The 15290-nt window shown below is 61.4% G+C and overlaps 2 protein-coding genes across 7 annotated transcripts in view; both read left to right on the top strand.

Annotated features, from left to right (window-relative positions):
- The window catches only part of GAL3ST3 (galactose-3-O-sulfotransferase 3), a 40564-nt gene extending 35320 nt beyond the window's left edge, over nt 1-5244 (top strand). For 2 of the 6 annotated variants that reach the window (XM_073351623.2, XM_073351622.2), the window contains 3 exons: nt 621-704; nt 2053-2283; nt 2652-5244. In XM_073351623.2, coding sequence (XP_073207724.2) covers nt 2156-2283; nt 2652-3840 — 1317 coding nt within the window. In that variant the 5' untranslated portion in view covers nt 621-704; nt 2053-2155 and the 3' untranslated portion in view covers nt 3841-5244. The other 4 variants (XM_073351625.2, XM_073351621.2, XM_073351626.2 and 1 more) reach the window with 3 other exon arrangements.
- A 4300-nt stretch (nt 5245-9544) lies between these two features.
- LOC140915164 (uncharacterized) lies at nt 9545-15103 on the top strand. Its single transcript, XM_078853919.1, has 7 exons — nt 9545-9733; nt 10118-10201; nt 10473-10665; nt 10820-10984; nt 13586-13769; nt 14120-15039; nt 15099-15103. Exons 2-7 carry the CDS (start codon nt 10163-10165, stop codon nt 15101-15103), a joined length of 1506 nt encoding a protein of 501 aa, XP_078710045.1. The 5' UTR covers nt 9545-9733; nt 10118-10162.
- Nucleotides 15104-15290: the final 187 nt, after the last annotated feature.

The raw sequence follows: 15290 nt of genomic DNA on the forward strand, positions 1-15290 counted from the left end.
CGCTTGCATAACCATGGAAATGTAGCCCTTTCTGTTGATGTTCTCTGTGGCAAGGCAGGCTGGGGCCAAAATAGGGATATGTGTGCCGTCTATCGTGCCACCATAGTTCGGGAACCCCATTGATGCAAATCCAGCTGCTATGTCTTGCACATTACCTAGTCACAGACCTGCCTAGCAGGAGACGGTTAACGGCCCTGTGCTCTTGCATGACAATGGCCCCCACGGTGGATTTTTCAACTTCAAAATGATTTCCCACTGATCAGTAGCAATTTGGCATTGCAAATTTCCAAAGTGCAATCACTGCTGGCTTCTCTACTGGCCGTTCAGCTCTCACTCAGCTGTCCATGCGCTAGAGGGCTGGGGCAAGCTCGGCATTCAGATCCAGGAATGTGGTCTTTTGCTTCCAAAACTTTTGCAGCCACTGGTCATCATCCCAAACCTGCATTATGATGTGATCAAACCAGTCAGGGCTCGTTTCTCAGGCCCAGAAGTGGCGCTCCACCATCTGCAGCTGCTCCGTGAATGCTACCAACAACTTGGAATTGTTCTTTGCTATGTCCTTCAGCTAACTGTCCTCAAATAAAACCGTATGTTTCCCACTGTTGCGTTACTTCCTGCAGGTCTGCAGATACAGGAGGACTGTGCAGAGCTGTGAGAGCGCCGTGCTTCTGTCAGAAACGGCGGACACGGAGAAGTTCACATGGGTTTGTGGGATTAAAAAAAATTCAAGGTGCAAAAATGATGGGCTGTGGATGGTATTAGGGGATAGAGGAAGTTGCATGCTGGGAACTAAACCTCACCACCAAGAGATCCCTCGGTAAGTCGCTTCTATCCCGTAGCACACACTGAAAATTCCCTCAAGGGCATTGCATGGGACGGTGGCGCATGGCGCACTGCGGTACCTGCCCGCAGTGCACTGCACTTTGCATTGGCACAAGCATTCCTGGTGGGTACATGCAGCTCCAACACAAGCAGCCAAGTGTGCATGCACACGAGCAATATACACACTTTGGTGACTGTGCACCCATGCAACTTGTGCTGACCAAACTTTGTAGTGTAGACGTGGTTAGCAAGGGTTAATGAGGCGCTATGGATCCACTGAGCCCTGCCCCATTGCACCGACACCCGCTGTCAGGTAAAGTTAGGAGGGGAGGGCACTGGAGAACAGCTCGGTAGCTGGCTGATCAGGGTGGAGAACAGATCTCCTTTCCTTTGCTTCCTGGGGAGAGGCCCAGCCCAGCCCCTCTGCTGAGACTGTTGATTGCCAGAGTCCTCCAGAAGACGCTAGGTCTGGCACAGAACTTTTGGGTTTGGGATTATTTCTTTCCTTTAGTCCAAAATGACTATCGGGCTGTCTGTGGTGCCTGGGCCAGGTCTGCAGGGCCTCATGGGAACCGTTGGGATCCCCTGCCCAGGGAGGATGTGGGGAGCTGCCTCAATAAACTCCGTGGACTTTTGCTCCCTCTGGAGTCTGCCCTGAATTGTGTCTTGGACCCTGAAGAGCGCAGTCGCAAGCCCCTATTAAGTAGATTAAAAACTGTCTAACTGATAGAGCTCAATGCGGGATTGTCAGCCAGTGGGGCTGCTTCTAGTGGGGTCTGCAGTGAGGGTTGTAGGCCTGGCGCTATGCAATAATCTGGAAGGAAATGCCAGCTCAGTGCTGGTAACGTGCTTCCATGGCACACAGATTGGCAGGGCGGTAAATAATGCTGGGGACAGGACCGTCATGCAGAGCGACCTGGCTCACGCGCTGAGGTGGGCTCGTTTCAACAACATGCATTTGAACACAGCTACATGCAGGGCCCAAGAACGTTCGTTCCGTTTGTGAGATGGGGACTATAGCCTGGAACATCCTGTGTCCCGGGACGCATGCACAGGTGGGCGTGAGGGTCAGTGTGAGTGCAGGAGTGTGAAGCGGTGGTGTGCAAAGGGGACCAGGCGTGCCTGTGAAAAGGGGCATGGGCTGGTTGTGAGTGGCCCAAAGGGGCAGGGTGGGGAGCGTGAATGTGAGAAGTGGGCATGCCCCCATTTCACCTGTCCCTCTTCCCCCAGGCCTCCCCGGCGTGAGGCTGGCCCAGCTGCCCGCCCAGTGGCTCCATGACGAGGGAGGTGCCCAGCTGGATGGGGCCCAGGTAGGGGGGAGCCAGCACCCACCATGCCCTACGCCCTCCCTCCTCTGCACTGCGCCCTCAAGATGATGTCCCGCAAGAAGGCCCTGCTGCTGCTGCTGCTGGCGCTCAGCACCCTGAGCCTGCTCATCCACCAGAGCACGCACCTCAACTGGTACAGAGCAAGGGAGGGGGAGGGGCAGGGCTGGAGGATGGGGGTCATGCGGGAGTGGGGTAGAAGAAGGACTGGAGCACGGAGGGGGGTAGAGCTAGGGGATGGGGCAGGGGGCACGTCAAGTGGGGCTGTGGGGACAGGGCTAGGGAATGGGGGCAGGGGTGGGTGGAGTGGGGCATGGATAGTGGGACAGGGTGGGATGGTTCAGGGGCAGAGCTAGTGGGCATGGGGCTAGGGGCGGGGGCAGATGGGCATGTGGGGCTGGGACACGGGGAGGAAAGGAATGGGCCCATTGGGCTGATCAGGGCAGGGGTCCAGGGGAGCGCTGGGCTGGCCATGCCCCTCGCTCTGACCCCCCCTCTCCCCAGCAGGTCCCCCAAGCCTTCCTCCCCAGGCTGCCCCCCAGCCCCCTCGCCCCGCCCCAAGCACACCTCGGTGGCCTTCCTGAAGACCCACAAGACAGCGGGCACCACGGTGCAGAACATCCTTTTCCGCTTCGCCGAGCGGCACGACGTGACGGTGGCGCTGCCCCACCACGCCTGCGACCACCAGTTCTGCTACCCCCGCAACTTCTCCGCCCGCTTCGTGCACCCGCACACCCTGCCCCCCCGCATCATCGCCAGCCACCTGCGCTTCCAGCGCCAGGAGCTGCGCCGCCTCATGCCCAACGACACGCTCTACGTCACCATCCTGCGCGAGCCCGTGGCCATGTTCGAGTCGCTCTTCACCTACTACAACCAGTACTGCTCCGCCTTCAAGCGGGTGCCCAACGGCTCCATGGAAGCCTTCCTGGCCAACCCGCTGGCCTTCTACCGCCCCCAGGAGAAGTTCTCCATGTACGCCCACAACACCCTGCTCTACGACCTGGGCGGGGACAACGACCACAGCCCCGCCGACCCCGCCTACCTGCCCGGCTTCATCCGCCAGGTGGAGGAGGTCTTCTCGCTGGTGATGATCGCCGAGTACTTCGACGAGTCGCTGGTGCTGCTGCGCCGCTTGCTCTCCTGGGACCTGGAGGACGTGCTCTACGCCAAGCTCAACATGCGCGGCCCCCGGTCCAAGGGCAACGTCAGCTCGGAGGTGCTGGCCGCCCGCATCCGCGCCTGGAACGGGCTGGACGCCCAGCTCTACGACCACTTCAACGCCACCTTCTGGCGCAAGGTGGCGCAGGCGGGGCGGGGGTGCGTGGCGGCGGAGGTGCGGGCGCTGCGCCGGGCCTGCGACCAGCTGCTGCGCCGCTGCTTCGGGGGGCGGCCCCAGCTGCGCCCCGCCACGCAGATCAGGAACAAGGAGCTGCGGCCGTGGCAGCCCAGCTCCAAGGTGGACATCGTGGGCTATGACCTGCCTCCGGCCGCGCCCGGCTCAGGTGCCCCCCCCGAGGAGCGCTGCCTCAAGCTGGCCATGCCGGAGGTGCAGTACTCCCGCTCCATGCTGCGCAAGCAGAGCCTGCGTGCCCGCCGCAGGGCCCTGCTCCCCCGCCCGCTGCCCCCCCGGGGAGTCCCGCGCCCAGCCAGGGCCCTCCCCCGTCGCCACCCCACAGTGCCCAAAGCGGCCTGAGCAGGGGCTGGGACCTGAGCCCAGACTAGACACTCACGCCGGGGTGAGGGGCTGTGCGGGCATCGTGGGCATGGCTTCCTGTGCCCCCTCCCCCGCCCTCGGGTCAGCCCTGGGGAGATCCCTTTGCTGGCCCCCTTCTCCCTCCCTGTGACAGTCCCCGTCCTGCACAACAGCCCCACGCCCGCCCCCTGCATCCCACGCCCCTTTGGGAGGGCTGGATCGGAACTGAATGCCTCTGGGGCCTGAGCCGGCACTGGGAAGCTGCCACTCCCCCCTTCCTGAGCCTGCATCAGGTCTGTTTGCAGGTTCTGGGTGGTTTGCACATGCCCTGGATTTGGAAATCCACCCATCACTGCCTGGGGACTGAAGCATCGGGGGGCCTGGGAGGGAAGCCCAGCAGCTCAGCACGGAACAGCAGTGGTTATGGTTTGGGGCCCAGACAGTGGCCCCCCCAACTCCAGCCTTTCTTCCCTAGTGCTCCCTGCCCCAGCCCTGGCCCATACCTCCCCCTAGTGCCGCCATTCACATGGGGACATAGCACTGCATGGAAGACACAGGTCCCAGCTAAACCCTGGGGAGGCGGGACTCGAACCCCTGCCCCAGGCAACAGATCAGGGCACACAACATCACACACCCTATCGCACACACAGACACCCCCCATCACACATGGCACACACATCCTATCTGTCCACACATTCCCCCCATCAGTCCCCACCCCCGCTTCCGTTTACCCACACACCTTGCACACAGTGCTTACTTTGTAATGAAAGAGGTGCCGGGGCTCATGCGATTTTTTACATTCATACCTGATGCAGCAAGCCCAGAGGTGCTGGGGCTCGGCACTGCCAAGCCCTGGCCCAAATTAACCACTGTTTGCACACATGCACAGTGTCACACACACACAATCACTCACAGCTGGCCCCCTGTGCAGTCACACACACACACACCCCTTGCCAGTGTGCCACACTGGTGTGGCAAGGTGACAGTGTCCCAGCCAGGAGTAACTCCCTCCCCGGGCTCCCAGGGGGGGCACTGTCTGGGCCCTCCCGCCTCATGAGCCATTCCCTGGGTAATGGGTTCCCAGGAAGAGGCTGATTCTGAGCAACTGCCATCGGGGAGGTTTAGGTTGGATATTAGGAAAAACTTTTTCACTAGGAGCGTGGTGAAGCACTGGAATGGGGTTACCTAGGGAGGTGGTGGAATCTCCTTCCTTTGAGGTTTTTAAGGTCAGGCTTGACAAAGACCTGGCTGGGATGATTTAGTTTGGGTTGGTCCTGCTTTAGCAGGGGGTTGGACTAGATGACCTCCTGAGGTCCCTTCCAACCCTGATATTCTCTGATTCTATGATTCTATGAACTGTCAGGGGGATGGGAACCTACCCCCAATAAAGGACTCTGTGAGGTGCCTGGTCTGCTCTGGTGTCTGTGGCTCATGCGGGGCAGGTGGAAAGTTCTGGGGGGTGGCTCTCTGTGGGTCATTGCCCATGGGTACCACAGGGTGTGACCCCTGACCCTCAGCAGACACTGCAGCCTGTAGCAGGCAGCAGTAGAAAGTTGTTATCTTCCATGTGGCCAGAGCCTGAGGTGGGGCAGTCAGGCACACATGGTATGTGTTGCACACACACCTTGAGTGTGACTCTAGGGACCGATGCAGCTGCATCTGGGAAGGAGTTGAGGGCTGGTTCCTGTGGATGGTGACTGGCTTGCTGGCACCGATGGGGGCTGGATTCACTGCAGGAGTGTTGTCAGATAGAGGGGACCAAGTGCCTCATTCCCAGCCCCCACCCTTGTTGCCCTTCCAGCAGGTCCCCCAGAGCTGGGTTTGCTAGGTCTCAGCCTGGCTCCAAGCAGAGCAGGGGTCTCCCTGCCCATAAGCCCCTGGCAGGGACCCTGGGGGGCATGGGCCACAGAGATCTGCCCCTGTAGAAAAGGGGTCAGTGTGAGGCAAAGGCAAAGGTATTGGTGGGTTGCAGGGAAGAGGAGGTGCAGCTGCACAGATGCCTCCAGCAGGCCTAGGCAATGGGCATGTTGGCACAGGGTGAGGAGGGCATCTAGTGGTCAGACTGCATGCCCCAGAGATCTTGTGCCCCACTGTCCTGGACCTGCTTATGCAGAATAGGGTTGGGGGGTCACAGAGTGGAGGACAAGGGGGGCAGCAAGTAATTGCCCCCTTGTGTCATAATGGTGAGAGAGTGAAGCCAGTGGCAGCATCTGGCTTCACACATCCCTGGCAGAGGGCAAAGGACCATCCTGCACCATAGACTGTACCCAGCCCAGGGAGTGGGATATGGGGCTTTTTCCCTCTCGAGGGCACTCGACCCAGGGCAGCAGGACTGGCTAGCTCAGGGGAGCAGTCAATGGGGGGCTGGTATGTGGGCAGAGGCTGTCTCTCTCCCCTCCCCCCAGCCCCAGCAATCTCACGCCGAGCATGCCAGTGCAGATGGCAATGTGGAGACATGGCAGCTGATAGCTCCAGGGAGTGGAAGGAGCGACCCACAGAGATGTGGACACCCCGATGGTGGTGGTGGGGCACTGCTGGGCCAGTAGGATGAGGGCTGGCTTGATCTACTCCTCACTGGGGCCATTCACAGCCCCTCGAGGAACACACCTCTCTGCCCTTGCTTCTGCACCGCTTGGAGCTGATGCGGGGGGTCCTATGTGCAGGGTGGCAAGACCTGTCTGGATGGGCCCACAGCTCTAATGCGGGGTGGCAGAGAGGAGGGGATACCAGGGCCGACTGGCAGGAAGGGGGAGGAGATACTAGGGCGGATGAGTGGCAGAGGGGAGGGGATACCAGGGTGGACAGGCTGAGGGCTGGCTTGATCTACTCCTCACTGGGGTCCACTCACAGCCCCTCGAGGAACACACCTCTCTGCCCTTGCTTCTGCACCACTGGGAGCTGATGGGGGCGGATGAGTGGCAGAGGAGAGGGGATACCAGGGCAGATGGGCAGCAGGGAGGAGGGGATACCAGGACGGATGGGCAGCAGGGGATACCAGGGCAGATGGGCAGCAGGGAGGAGGGGATACCAGGACGGACGGGCAGCAGGGGATACCAGGGCAGATGGGCAGCAGGGAGGAGGGGATACCAGGGCGGAGGGGTGGCAGGGTGGAGGATAGTATTGGACTGATAACATTGCCAGCACACCAGCCCCTCTGTGTCCAGAGTCTAACTGAACCAGTTCTGGCTGAGATACATAATGCTAAAATCTCTACACTCATGCAGATTAAAAAGTAATCTTCTATCCCCCAGCACTGGGGGACTTAGGCAAGTGCCTAGTCACGGGCCTGAGCCATGGAGACACGGGGCTGGCAATTATGATCATCACAGATTTCTTACTCTCCCAAGCTTCAGGCTCATCCCTCCAGTGCAGAGAAGCAGGCAAAGCCACAGAACCACCCCCAGAGAATATGGGACACAGTTAAGCTCCATAGCCCAGCCCTCAGGCGGCTGATTTCTGCAAAAAGATTTGCTCGGCCCAGATTTCCCACGATTTCAGCCCAATAAATGGCTCCCGGTGGCAATAGGATATCACAAATATAAATGCTACTACTGTGCGTAGCTCACACACTGAAATGCAGCCACCCCGGGCACAGGGATCCCTATACAAGGATCCCTCACCCAGCCCTGAGATGCAGCCACCTCTGGAGTGGAGCGCAGGGGACTGTTTAACAGCTGAACGTGTGTTTGTGACAGGGAGTGGGGAAGGACAGTGAATTGAATTTAAGCCATAAGGCGGAGAAGATTTCAGAGCTGCATTGGGGCATTAGGACCAGCACTGACTGGGAGGGGAGATAGGCCCGCTACTGAGCCCCATCCCACTCCCTGCAGCACAGCACCCCCTAGCACCACACTATGGCATTGGGGCCAGCCCTGACTGTGTCCCATGCCTGTGGTGTCCCAGCCCAGCCCTGCTCAGCGTGGGAGTCCTGACTGGGCTGGTCGAGGCTGCAGCTATTCTAGGCCCTGCAGCTCCCCTGGGCCCTATACTGACAGACAGTCCCAGCTAATTACAGCTGCAGAGATTAACCTTGCCATGCAGAGGTGTTGGGGGTAGCAGGGACACCTGAAGGATGCAAGGTGGGGGGGGGGGAGGGTGGAGAGCAAGGAAACGGACCATGCACTGGGCCCGCCCAGCACCCCTTGGCCCCCTGCCCTCCCCCCCACAGCTGGGGCTGAGACTCTGCAGGGGCGGGGGCAAACGACTTGGCAATGGGATTTTCTCACTAATCCCCGGGGGCCGCCCTTGATTGGCTCAGTTAGACACTGGGCTGTGGGTCAGACGACACAACAACTCCTCCCAGCGGAGCCTTGTGCCCCCCCCGAAGCTGATTACAGGGAGCACGTCCGAGATGAGCTCCCCCCTGCCTGGCCCGGGACAGAGCCACAGGAGGCATCGGAGGTACTTGCACTGCCCCCAATTCTCCCCACAGGGACTGGCACAGCTCCCCCCCCCGATAGGAACTAGCACCTTCCCCCCCTCAGGAACCAGCACAGCCCCACTTGCCACAGCACGGCCCCCCCACCCCCATAGGGACCAGCACAGCTCCATCTGCCACAGCGCGGCCCCCCCCACCCCATAGGGACCAGCACAGCTTCATCTGCCACAGCACGGCCCCCCCCACCCCATAGGGACCAGCACAGCCCCAGCTGCCACAGCACGCCCCCCCCCTACCCCATAGGGACCAGCACAGCCCCACCTGCCACAGCACGGCCCCCCCACCCCATAGGGACCAGCACAGCCCCACCTGCCACAGCACGGCCCCCCCACCCCATAGGGACCAGCACAGCCCCAATTGCCACAGCACGGCCCCCTCCCCCATAGGGACCGGCACAGCCCCAATTGCCACAGCACGGCCCCCTCCCCCATAGGGACCGGCACAGCCCCACCTGCCACAGCACGGCCCCCCCGACCCCATAGGGACCGGCACAGCTTCACTTGCCACAGCACAGGCCCTCCCCCCCCCCCCCCCGCCCATTCCCATAGGAACCAGCACAGCTCCCCCCACACCTCCACCGAGACCTGCACAGCCACCACTCCCACCGCCACTGCAACTGGAACAACCCCACCCCCACCACAGAGACCAGCACAGCCCCCCTTCACCGTCCCTCCACAGGGACCAGAACAGCCCCCCTTCCCCACAGCACAACCGCCCACCCCCATAGGGACCAGCACAGCTCTTCCCCTCTGCTGCAACTGCCGCCCTCCCCCCCCAGCAGAGACCAGCACCGCTGCCTCCTGCCACCCTCATGCCCCTGGGACCAGCACAGTCTTGAGTGAGATGAGTGCCTGGGGGCAGTGCAGGGGTGTCAGGGGGACACTCCCTGGCCTAGGCCATGGAGGAGGCCAGCCTAGAGGCTCTAAAGGACCCTTCTGGCCTTAACATTTGTGAATGAACCTACGGCTTCCTCCATTCTCCACGCACACCCACCAACCACCCAGCCTGCATGCTCACCCTTGCCTCGTCTATCTGTCCATCCACCCTCCCATCCCACACACTCAGCAGCAGGAACTGGGGGTGTTCCTGTGCGGGTGAGGGGTGGCGTTGATTAGGGGGTACTACTGGCAGGATGGGGAGGAGCTGTCAAGGTAAGTGCAGTGGTGACCCCTGCTGGGGCAGAGCCCCCGGCTCCCAGGGTGCGGCAAGCCGGCCCTAGGGGCTCCCCGTGGGTGCTGTGTATCAGGGAACAGCCCAGGTGGGAGCTGACCCATCCCTGCCTCACCCCACAGCCCTGGGGCACAGGCAGCTGAGCTGTGCCGGGTATGGCAGGAGCTGTGTGTGCGGGAGCGCCAGGCGCGGGACCGGAACCACCAGCTGCTGCGGGACTTTGGGCACCTGGAGACCCAGCTGGGGCTGCTCTGGGCCAGGACAGACGCCGTCAGGAGGAGGAAGGTGAGACGGGCTCAGCACCCAGACATCTTGCTGAGCGGGCTGACTGCAGAGAGCCCCATGCGGGGAGAGTCAGACTCGGACAGGGGACAGCGCCCCAGGAGAAATAGACAGAGTCAGGACTCCCAGCTTCAAGCCCATGTTCTCAGAGGGGAGTGGGGTCTAGTGGTTAGTGTGTGTTTGGGGGGGATGAACTCCTGGGTTCTATCCTCCCGGAAAGAGGATGATTTAGCACCACCAGTGCAGAGAGTAGGTGGAAGTCAGTAACTCCGTGGGGCAGGAGAGGATGCTGAGATGCAGGGGAAGGAATTCAGCCCCGGGGGATCCAGATGGGGCCTGTGGTGGGACCAAGGGCAAAGGGTCACATCCCTGTCTTGCTCATCTCAGGTGGACTATGACGCATTTCTGCAGCGGCTGCTTCTTCACCCGAGGATGGAGGCAGGGAGCCCTGGCCAGGTCCCTCAGCACCAGGTAGGCACAGCCGAGTCACACTAACCCTCCTGGGCAAGAGGGAGTTGGCACCAGGGTGTTGGGGCATTGGGGCCAGCACTGACTGTGAGGGGGAAAGTGCCCCTGCCCTTCCCTGCAGCCCCTGCCTCCTCCCCACAGTTCTTGGGTTCTTCCCCTTGCCCCCTAAAGCACTGGCCTGGCCTAACCCTGCTTAGCGTGAGCTCTGCCTTGAAGCATGGTGGGCTCTGGAATCACCAGGTACTCAGTTGATTTCTCTTCCCCCTCTCCCCAGGACTGGGTCTCCGCCTGGATTTTGGACCCGGCTCTGCGCTCATGCTCTGGGAGACACCTCCCTGACGCCCCACAGTGGATGGATCATCTGCAGTATCGGACCTCATGGCCTCATCCCGTCTCCCCCACACAGTTCCCAGAGCCTGCTGCCTTCCTTGCATCCACAGGGGCAGGTGGGGCTGGGCCCCTGGAGGGTAAGGAGATAGCCCTGGCCCTGTTCTGTGCCGCTCAGCCTGGAAGCCCGCCCGGACTCCTGGGTCCTCCTGTCCCTGCTCTATACTGCTTGTCCTGGGAGCCCGGACTCCTGGGTCCTATCCCTGCTGATGCCTCTTTCTTCTCTGCCCCTAGCAGCCAGGCCCACAGTGGGCCCCCATGGCACACCCTGGCTCCACAGAGGGCCCATCACCAAGGACCATGGCTACTACAGGATGCTGGCTGCTGTGCCCCATCAGGAGTCATCCCCGCTTCTCCACCCACATCGGCTCGGCTTTCCCAGCACAGCTGAATCAAAGGGTGCGCATGGGGAGCCTGTGTGGGTGAGGGATGGGGCTCTCCTGGGTGGCAGTGCTCCAGGTGCCCCCCTGGCACCTGCACCAGAAGGAGAGCTGTTCCTGGTGGGGAGGCCCAGGGGCCTGTCCTGAGAAGTGGGGAGTCCAGAGGGGAGCAGAGGGGGGATGGGCACATGGAGGGTGCAGCATATCCCTAAGTATGGGCCACCAGGTGCTATCACCCAGCCATGTCCATGCAGCACTAGAGGGGAGTGGGGGTGTGGGAAGAAGGGGGCTCTAGGGGCTGAGGATGGGGAGTGGGGTAGCTGCGGGGCCAATGTGTCTCTGGAGCATGGGGGGCTCTGTGGTGCAGGGGTGGGGTCCAATCTACAGGGGTTCAATCCCCCAGCCTTCATCCAGTCTCCGGGGAGGAGCCCTACCTCTTTGCCAAGCCCTAGGTGTGGCATTTCACAAGGCCCAGCTCCGCAGCTCTCTAGAGCTCAAAGGCCCCTTCTCCAGACGCTCTGCAGCGAGTCCACCTGAATGGAGACTCCAGTGGGGGCTTCCCCCCTCCAGGCAGCGTGGCCCCAGGGAGGATCTGCAGTGCAGCCTGGGGCATGGGTTAGTCGCCAGCATGCCAGCATCAGCTCAGTCTGGGAAAGGCAGGGGGCCAAAGCAGCCAGATTTGCTGGGATCCTGTGCAGGGGCGGAAGCTCAGCCCTCTGACCTGCCCCCAGGCCCCTGGCCTTTCAGAGGTGGCTCAGCCTTCTATCTCCCGCTGCCCGCAAATCCTTCTGCCAGGGGCCAGCCTTCTCCTGGCTTGTGGAAGAGAAGGGGAGCCCTCTTCGGCCTGGTAGGTCTTCCACAGCAGCCTCACCCCAGCTCCTGCTGCCCCTCCAGTTTGACATTGGGAAGCCTTGAGCCTCGCTGGCAAACCCCTCTCCCCCTAGCCTGGGCAGCAGCCTCTTGTCCCAAGCCTCGCTGGTCAGCCACTTAGACACAGCTGGGGGGAGCTACTCTGCCCTTAACAGCGGTGGCAGAGCATGGTTTATACACCCCACTCAGAGCACCTCCTTGGTGCCCCATTTCAATGTGTCTTGACTGTGGGCACCTTAACCAGGGGCCAGCCCCTTTTGGGATTAGATACTTGTTGGGTCCACAGTGATCCAGGCTGCTCCATCGGAGCAGGGGAGAGTTACCTCGGCACCATGTCCCACAGCCCCTGGGCGCTCCTCTCATCCATCTCTATGGGGGCTGAGGCACCAGCTGTCCCAAGGGCAAGCCCGCTGGACCTGAGGGATGAGCCTAGCCACGGGCACATCACCCCCTAAATGGGTTAGCCCAGAGGCCTTCTCCTGCTGACCTTCAGGTCTATCCATGTCCCCAAAGGCTGGGGGAACTGATCTTCCCTCTGGTGGTGCAGGCCCCATCCAGTTACACCCCATAGACCTGCCCTGCGAGCAGCATGCCTGCCCACTCATGCCCCGTTCAGCTACAGCCTTGCACCTCAGGACTTTAGGATCCCTCGACAGGTGCCAAACCCCCCAGTTCGGGTTTGCCCTAATCCCCCCTTATGGGGGACCCCCTTGTGCAGCCCCAACTTGGGCCAGTCCCTACCTTTGTTTTTTCTCTGAGCCAGACCGACTCTCTGTGATCTCATCTGCTGATCGGCCCATGCTACGCAGCTCCCGATCTAATAGGGTGACCAGATTTCCTGATTTTATAGGGACAATCCAGATTTTTGGGTCTTTTTCTTATATAGGCTCCTATTACCCCCCACCGCCGTCCCGATTTTTCACATTTGGTGTCTGGACACACAACGATCTAACCACAGCCTGAGCTCATGTGAGCAGATTCCACAGAACTGGTCTGGCCCCCCCAGGTCTGACACAGCGCAGTGACACCTGCCCTATTACCCCCTTTGTGGCAATATCTCCCATCAGCGTGGCAACCCCAAATACACCCCCCTGGGTCTGCTGCACACCCCAAACCCTTCTCCTGCGAAAAGCCTCAGAGCTCAGTTCACACATAAGCAATAAGGCCTTTTGGAACCATCCCTGGACCCCAGTAAGGGCCCCCACCATTTGACTACACAACCCAAGGCTCTGGGACCTGGTGAGAGAGTGAGACAGCAGTCTGCCCGCAGGGGGACCCGCTTCTGATGGCAAGGCAGGAGGGAGGTGGAAGCATTTACAGGGTCTGAGCTCAGTGTGCACAGTGACAAACAGGGGCCTGGAGTCCGAAGGAGTCGGCGAGTTGTGGCACTCGCCCTGGGAAAGGCTAAGCTTGGGGCTTGGCAGAGAAATAGGGGTCCTCCCAGGAGACTGGGTAAAGGCCAGGGCAATGAAGTCTTGCAGATCAGTGACAGGGTGACTTAGGGGGCTCTGTGGGGGTGGCAAGGCGGGGGGGGGCGCTGGAGGGGGTCTGCGGGTGCAGGGAGGAGGCTCTGTGCTGCAAGTGAGCTGCTTGGGGCCTCTGCCTCCCTCCAGGGCCTGGCACAGTTGCTGGCTCTGCTGCAATCCTGTGGCACGGATCTGGGAAGGGATCGGGCACTTCGCTGGGCAGCCTTGGCCATGCCCAGCCTGGCAGCTGTAGCCTGTCCCAGCTCCGCTCCCCTCCCTTCCAGGGACTCGTCCCCAGCCCACGCAGACCAGGGCACGTGCAGGAGCTGGGACACACCCTGAGGATGCTGCCAGCTCTGAGGTGAGGCACCGACACCGGGCAGCTAACAGGGCCTCCAGGAGGCTGCTGTGGAGAGGAGCCTGGGAGCAGGACAGCACGGAGACAGCCTGTGAGGAGCCCTGGAACAGGTACCTCCCTGGAATCCCCCCAAAGGTCCCCAGCCACTGAAGAGAACCCCAGGGGATGGTGCATCACCACCCATCCCAATATGCAGCCACCTTTGGGGTGAGGTGTGGGGGCTGTTTATACAGGGACGCCTCACCCTGCACTGAGATGCAGCTGGCTCTGGGGTGGGGCACTGGGGCTGTTTATACTGGGATCCCTTGCCTGGCCCTGAAATTGCAGAGATCTCTGAGGTCGGGCACTGGGGCTGTTTGTACAGGGATCCCTCACTCTATGCTAAGATGCAGGTGCCTCTGGGGTGGGCCACAGCACTTGGGCCTAGTGGTCTCATCCTGTCTCTCTTTCTCATCCCTAGGGTCCCAAGACTGTGGTGCAAGGAGAAGACAGGAGGAGACACCACAGTCCTGGATCAGGGTGGGAGCTGGTGCCAGGAGCCATGTGGGGAGCAGGCAAGGGATGACAGACCAGAAGAGTCTCAGGGGAAGCCAAGGCGGAGGCTGAATGTCAGATTGAGACAGACTGTGGGGAACAGGGATCACAGAGAAGGGGCACAGCTGAAGGGCGAGAGAGGGCAGGTTCCCATCCAGGGGGTAGGGCAGCTGGAGGGAAAGGAGGGACACTCAGCCATGGGGCAGACACAGAAGGAGGAGGAGGAAGAGGAAGGTCTGGCAGGAGGATTGGGGGGCCAAGAGAGGGAGGAGGATGAGGAGGGGAATGAGGGCCTGGTGGGGAGGCAGGGGGACCAGGAAGCAGGGGAGAAGGATGAGGAGGGCAATAGGGAGGAAGGCTCTGGAGGGGCAGGGGAGGAGGGGGAGGCAGAGGGGAGAGGGAGCAAGGAAGGCTCCTCTTTGGATCATGTCCAGGCATCAGCAAATGGGGGAGAGGACAAAGAAGACCTGGTGGAGCGGAGGGGCCAGGAAGAGTGTGGTCTGGCAGGGGGTCAGAGGAGCAAGGAGGAGGACAGTGAGGAGGAGGAAGGCCTGGTGTGGGGGCAGAAGGGCCAAGAGGGTGGTGAGGATGAGGAGGTGGAGGGTGAGGAAGGCCTAGCAGGCGGGCAGGGGAGCGAGGAGGAGGAGGGCAGCAAGGAGGAGGAAGACCTGCCGAAGGAGTTGGGGGGTCAGGAGGAGGCCGAGGAGGAGGAGAGTGAGGAGGAGGAGGAAGGTCTGGTTAGGTGGGGGGGCCAGGAGCAGGGTGAGGAGGAAGAGGAGGGCAGCAAGGAGGAGGAAGGCCCGCTGAAAGGGCTGGGGGGCCAGGATGGGGCCAAGGAGGAGGAGAGTGAGGAGGGCAGCGAGGAGGAGGAGGAGAGCCTGGTGGGGTGGGGGGCCCAGAAGCAGGGTGAGGAGGAGGAAGGCCCGCCGAAAGGGCTGGGGGGCCAGGATGGGGCCAAGGAGGAGGGCCTGGTGGGGTGGGGGGGCCAGAAGCAGGGCAAGGAAGAGGAGAGCAGCAAGGAGGAGGAAGGCCTAGAGGGGCAGCAAGGGGGTCAGGAGGGAGGAGAGGAGGAGAAGGGCAGCGAGGGCCTGGTGGTG

The sequence above is a fragment of the Lepidochelys kempii genome, chromosome 7, assembly GCF_965140285.1.
Source record: "Lepidochelys kempii isolate rLepKem1 chromosome 7, rLepKem1.hap1, whole genome shotgun sequence".
Lineage (NCBI taxonomy): Eukaryota > Metazoa > Chordata > Testudines > Cheloniidae > Lepidochelys > Lepidochelys kempii.

What these genes read in the sequence shown, in the direction of transcription:
- LOC140915164 (XM_078853919.1), top strand. Translation starts at nt 10,163, where the DNA reads ATGGAGGCAGGGAGCCCTGGCCAGGTCCCTCAGCACCAG. An exon ending in GCCAGGTCCCTCAGCACCAG is followed by an intron (nt 10,202 to 10,472) that starts GTAGGCACAGCC and finishes CCCTCTCCCCAG; the next exon opens with GACTGGGTCTCCGCCTGGAT. An exon ending in TGGGGCTGGGCCCCTGGAGG is followed by an intron (nt 10,666 to 10,819) that starts GTAAGGAGATAG and finishes CTCTGCCCCTAG; the next exon opens with CAGCCAGGCCCACAGTGGGC.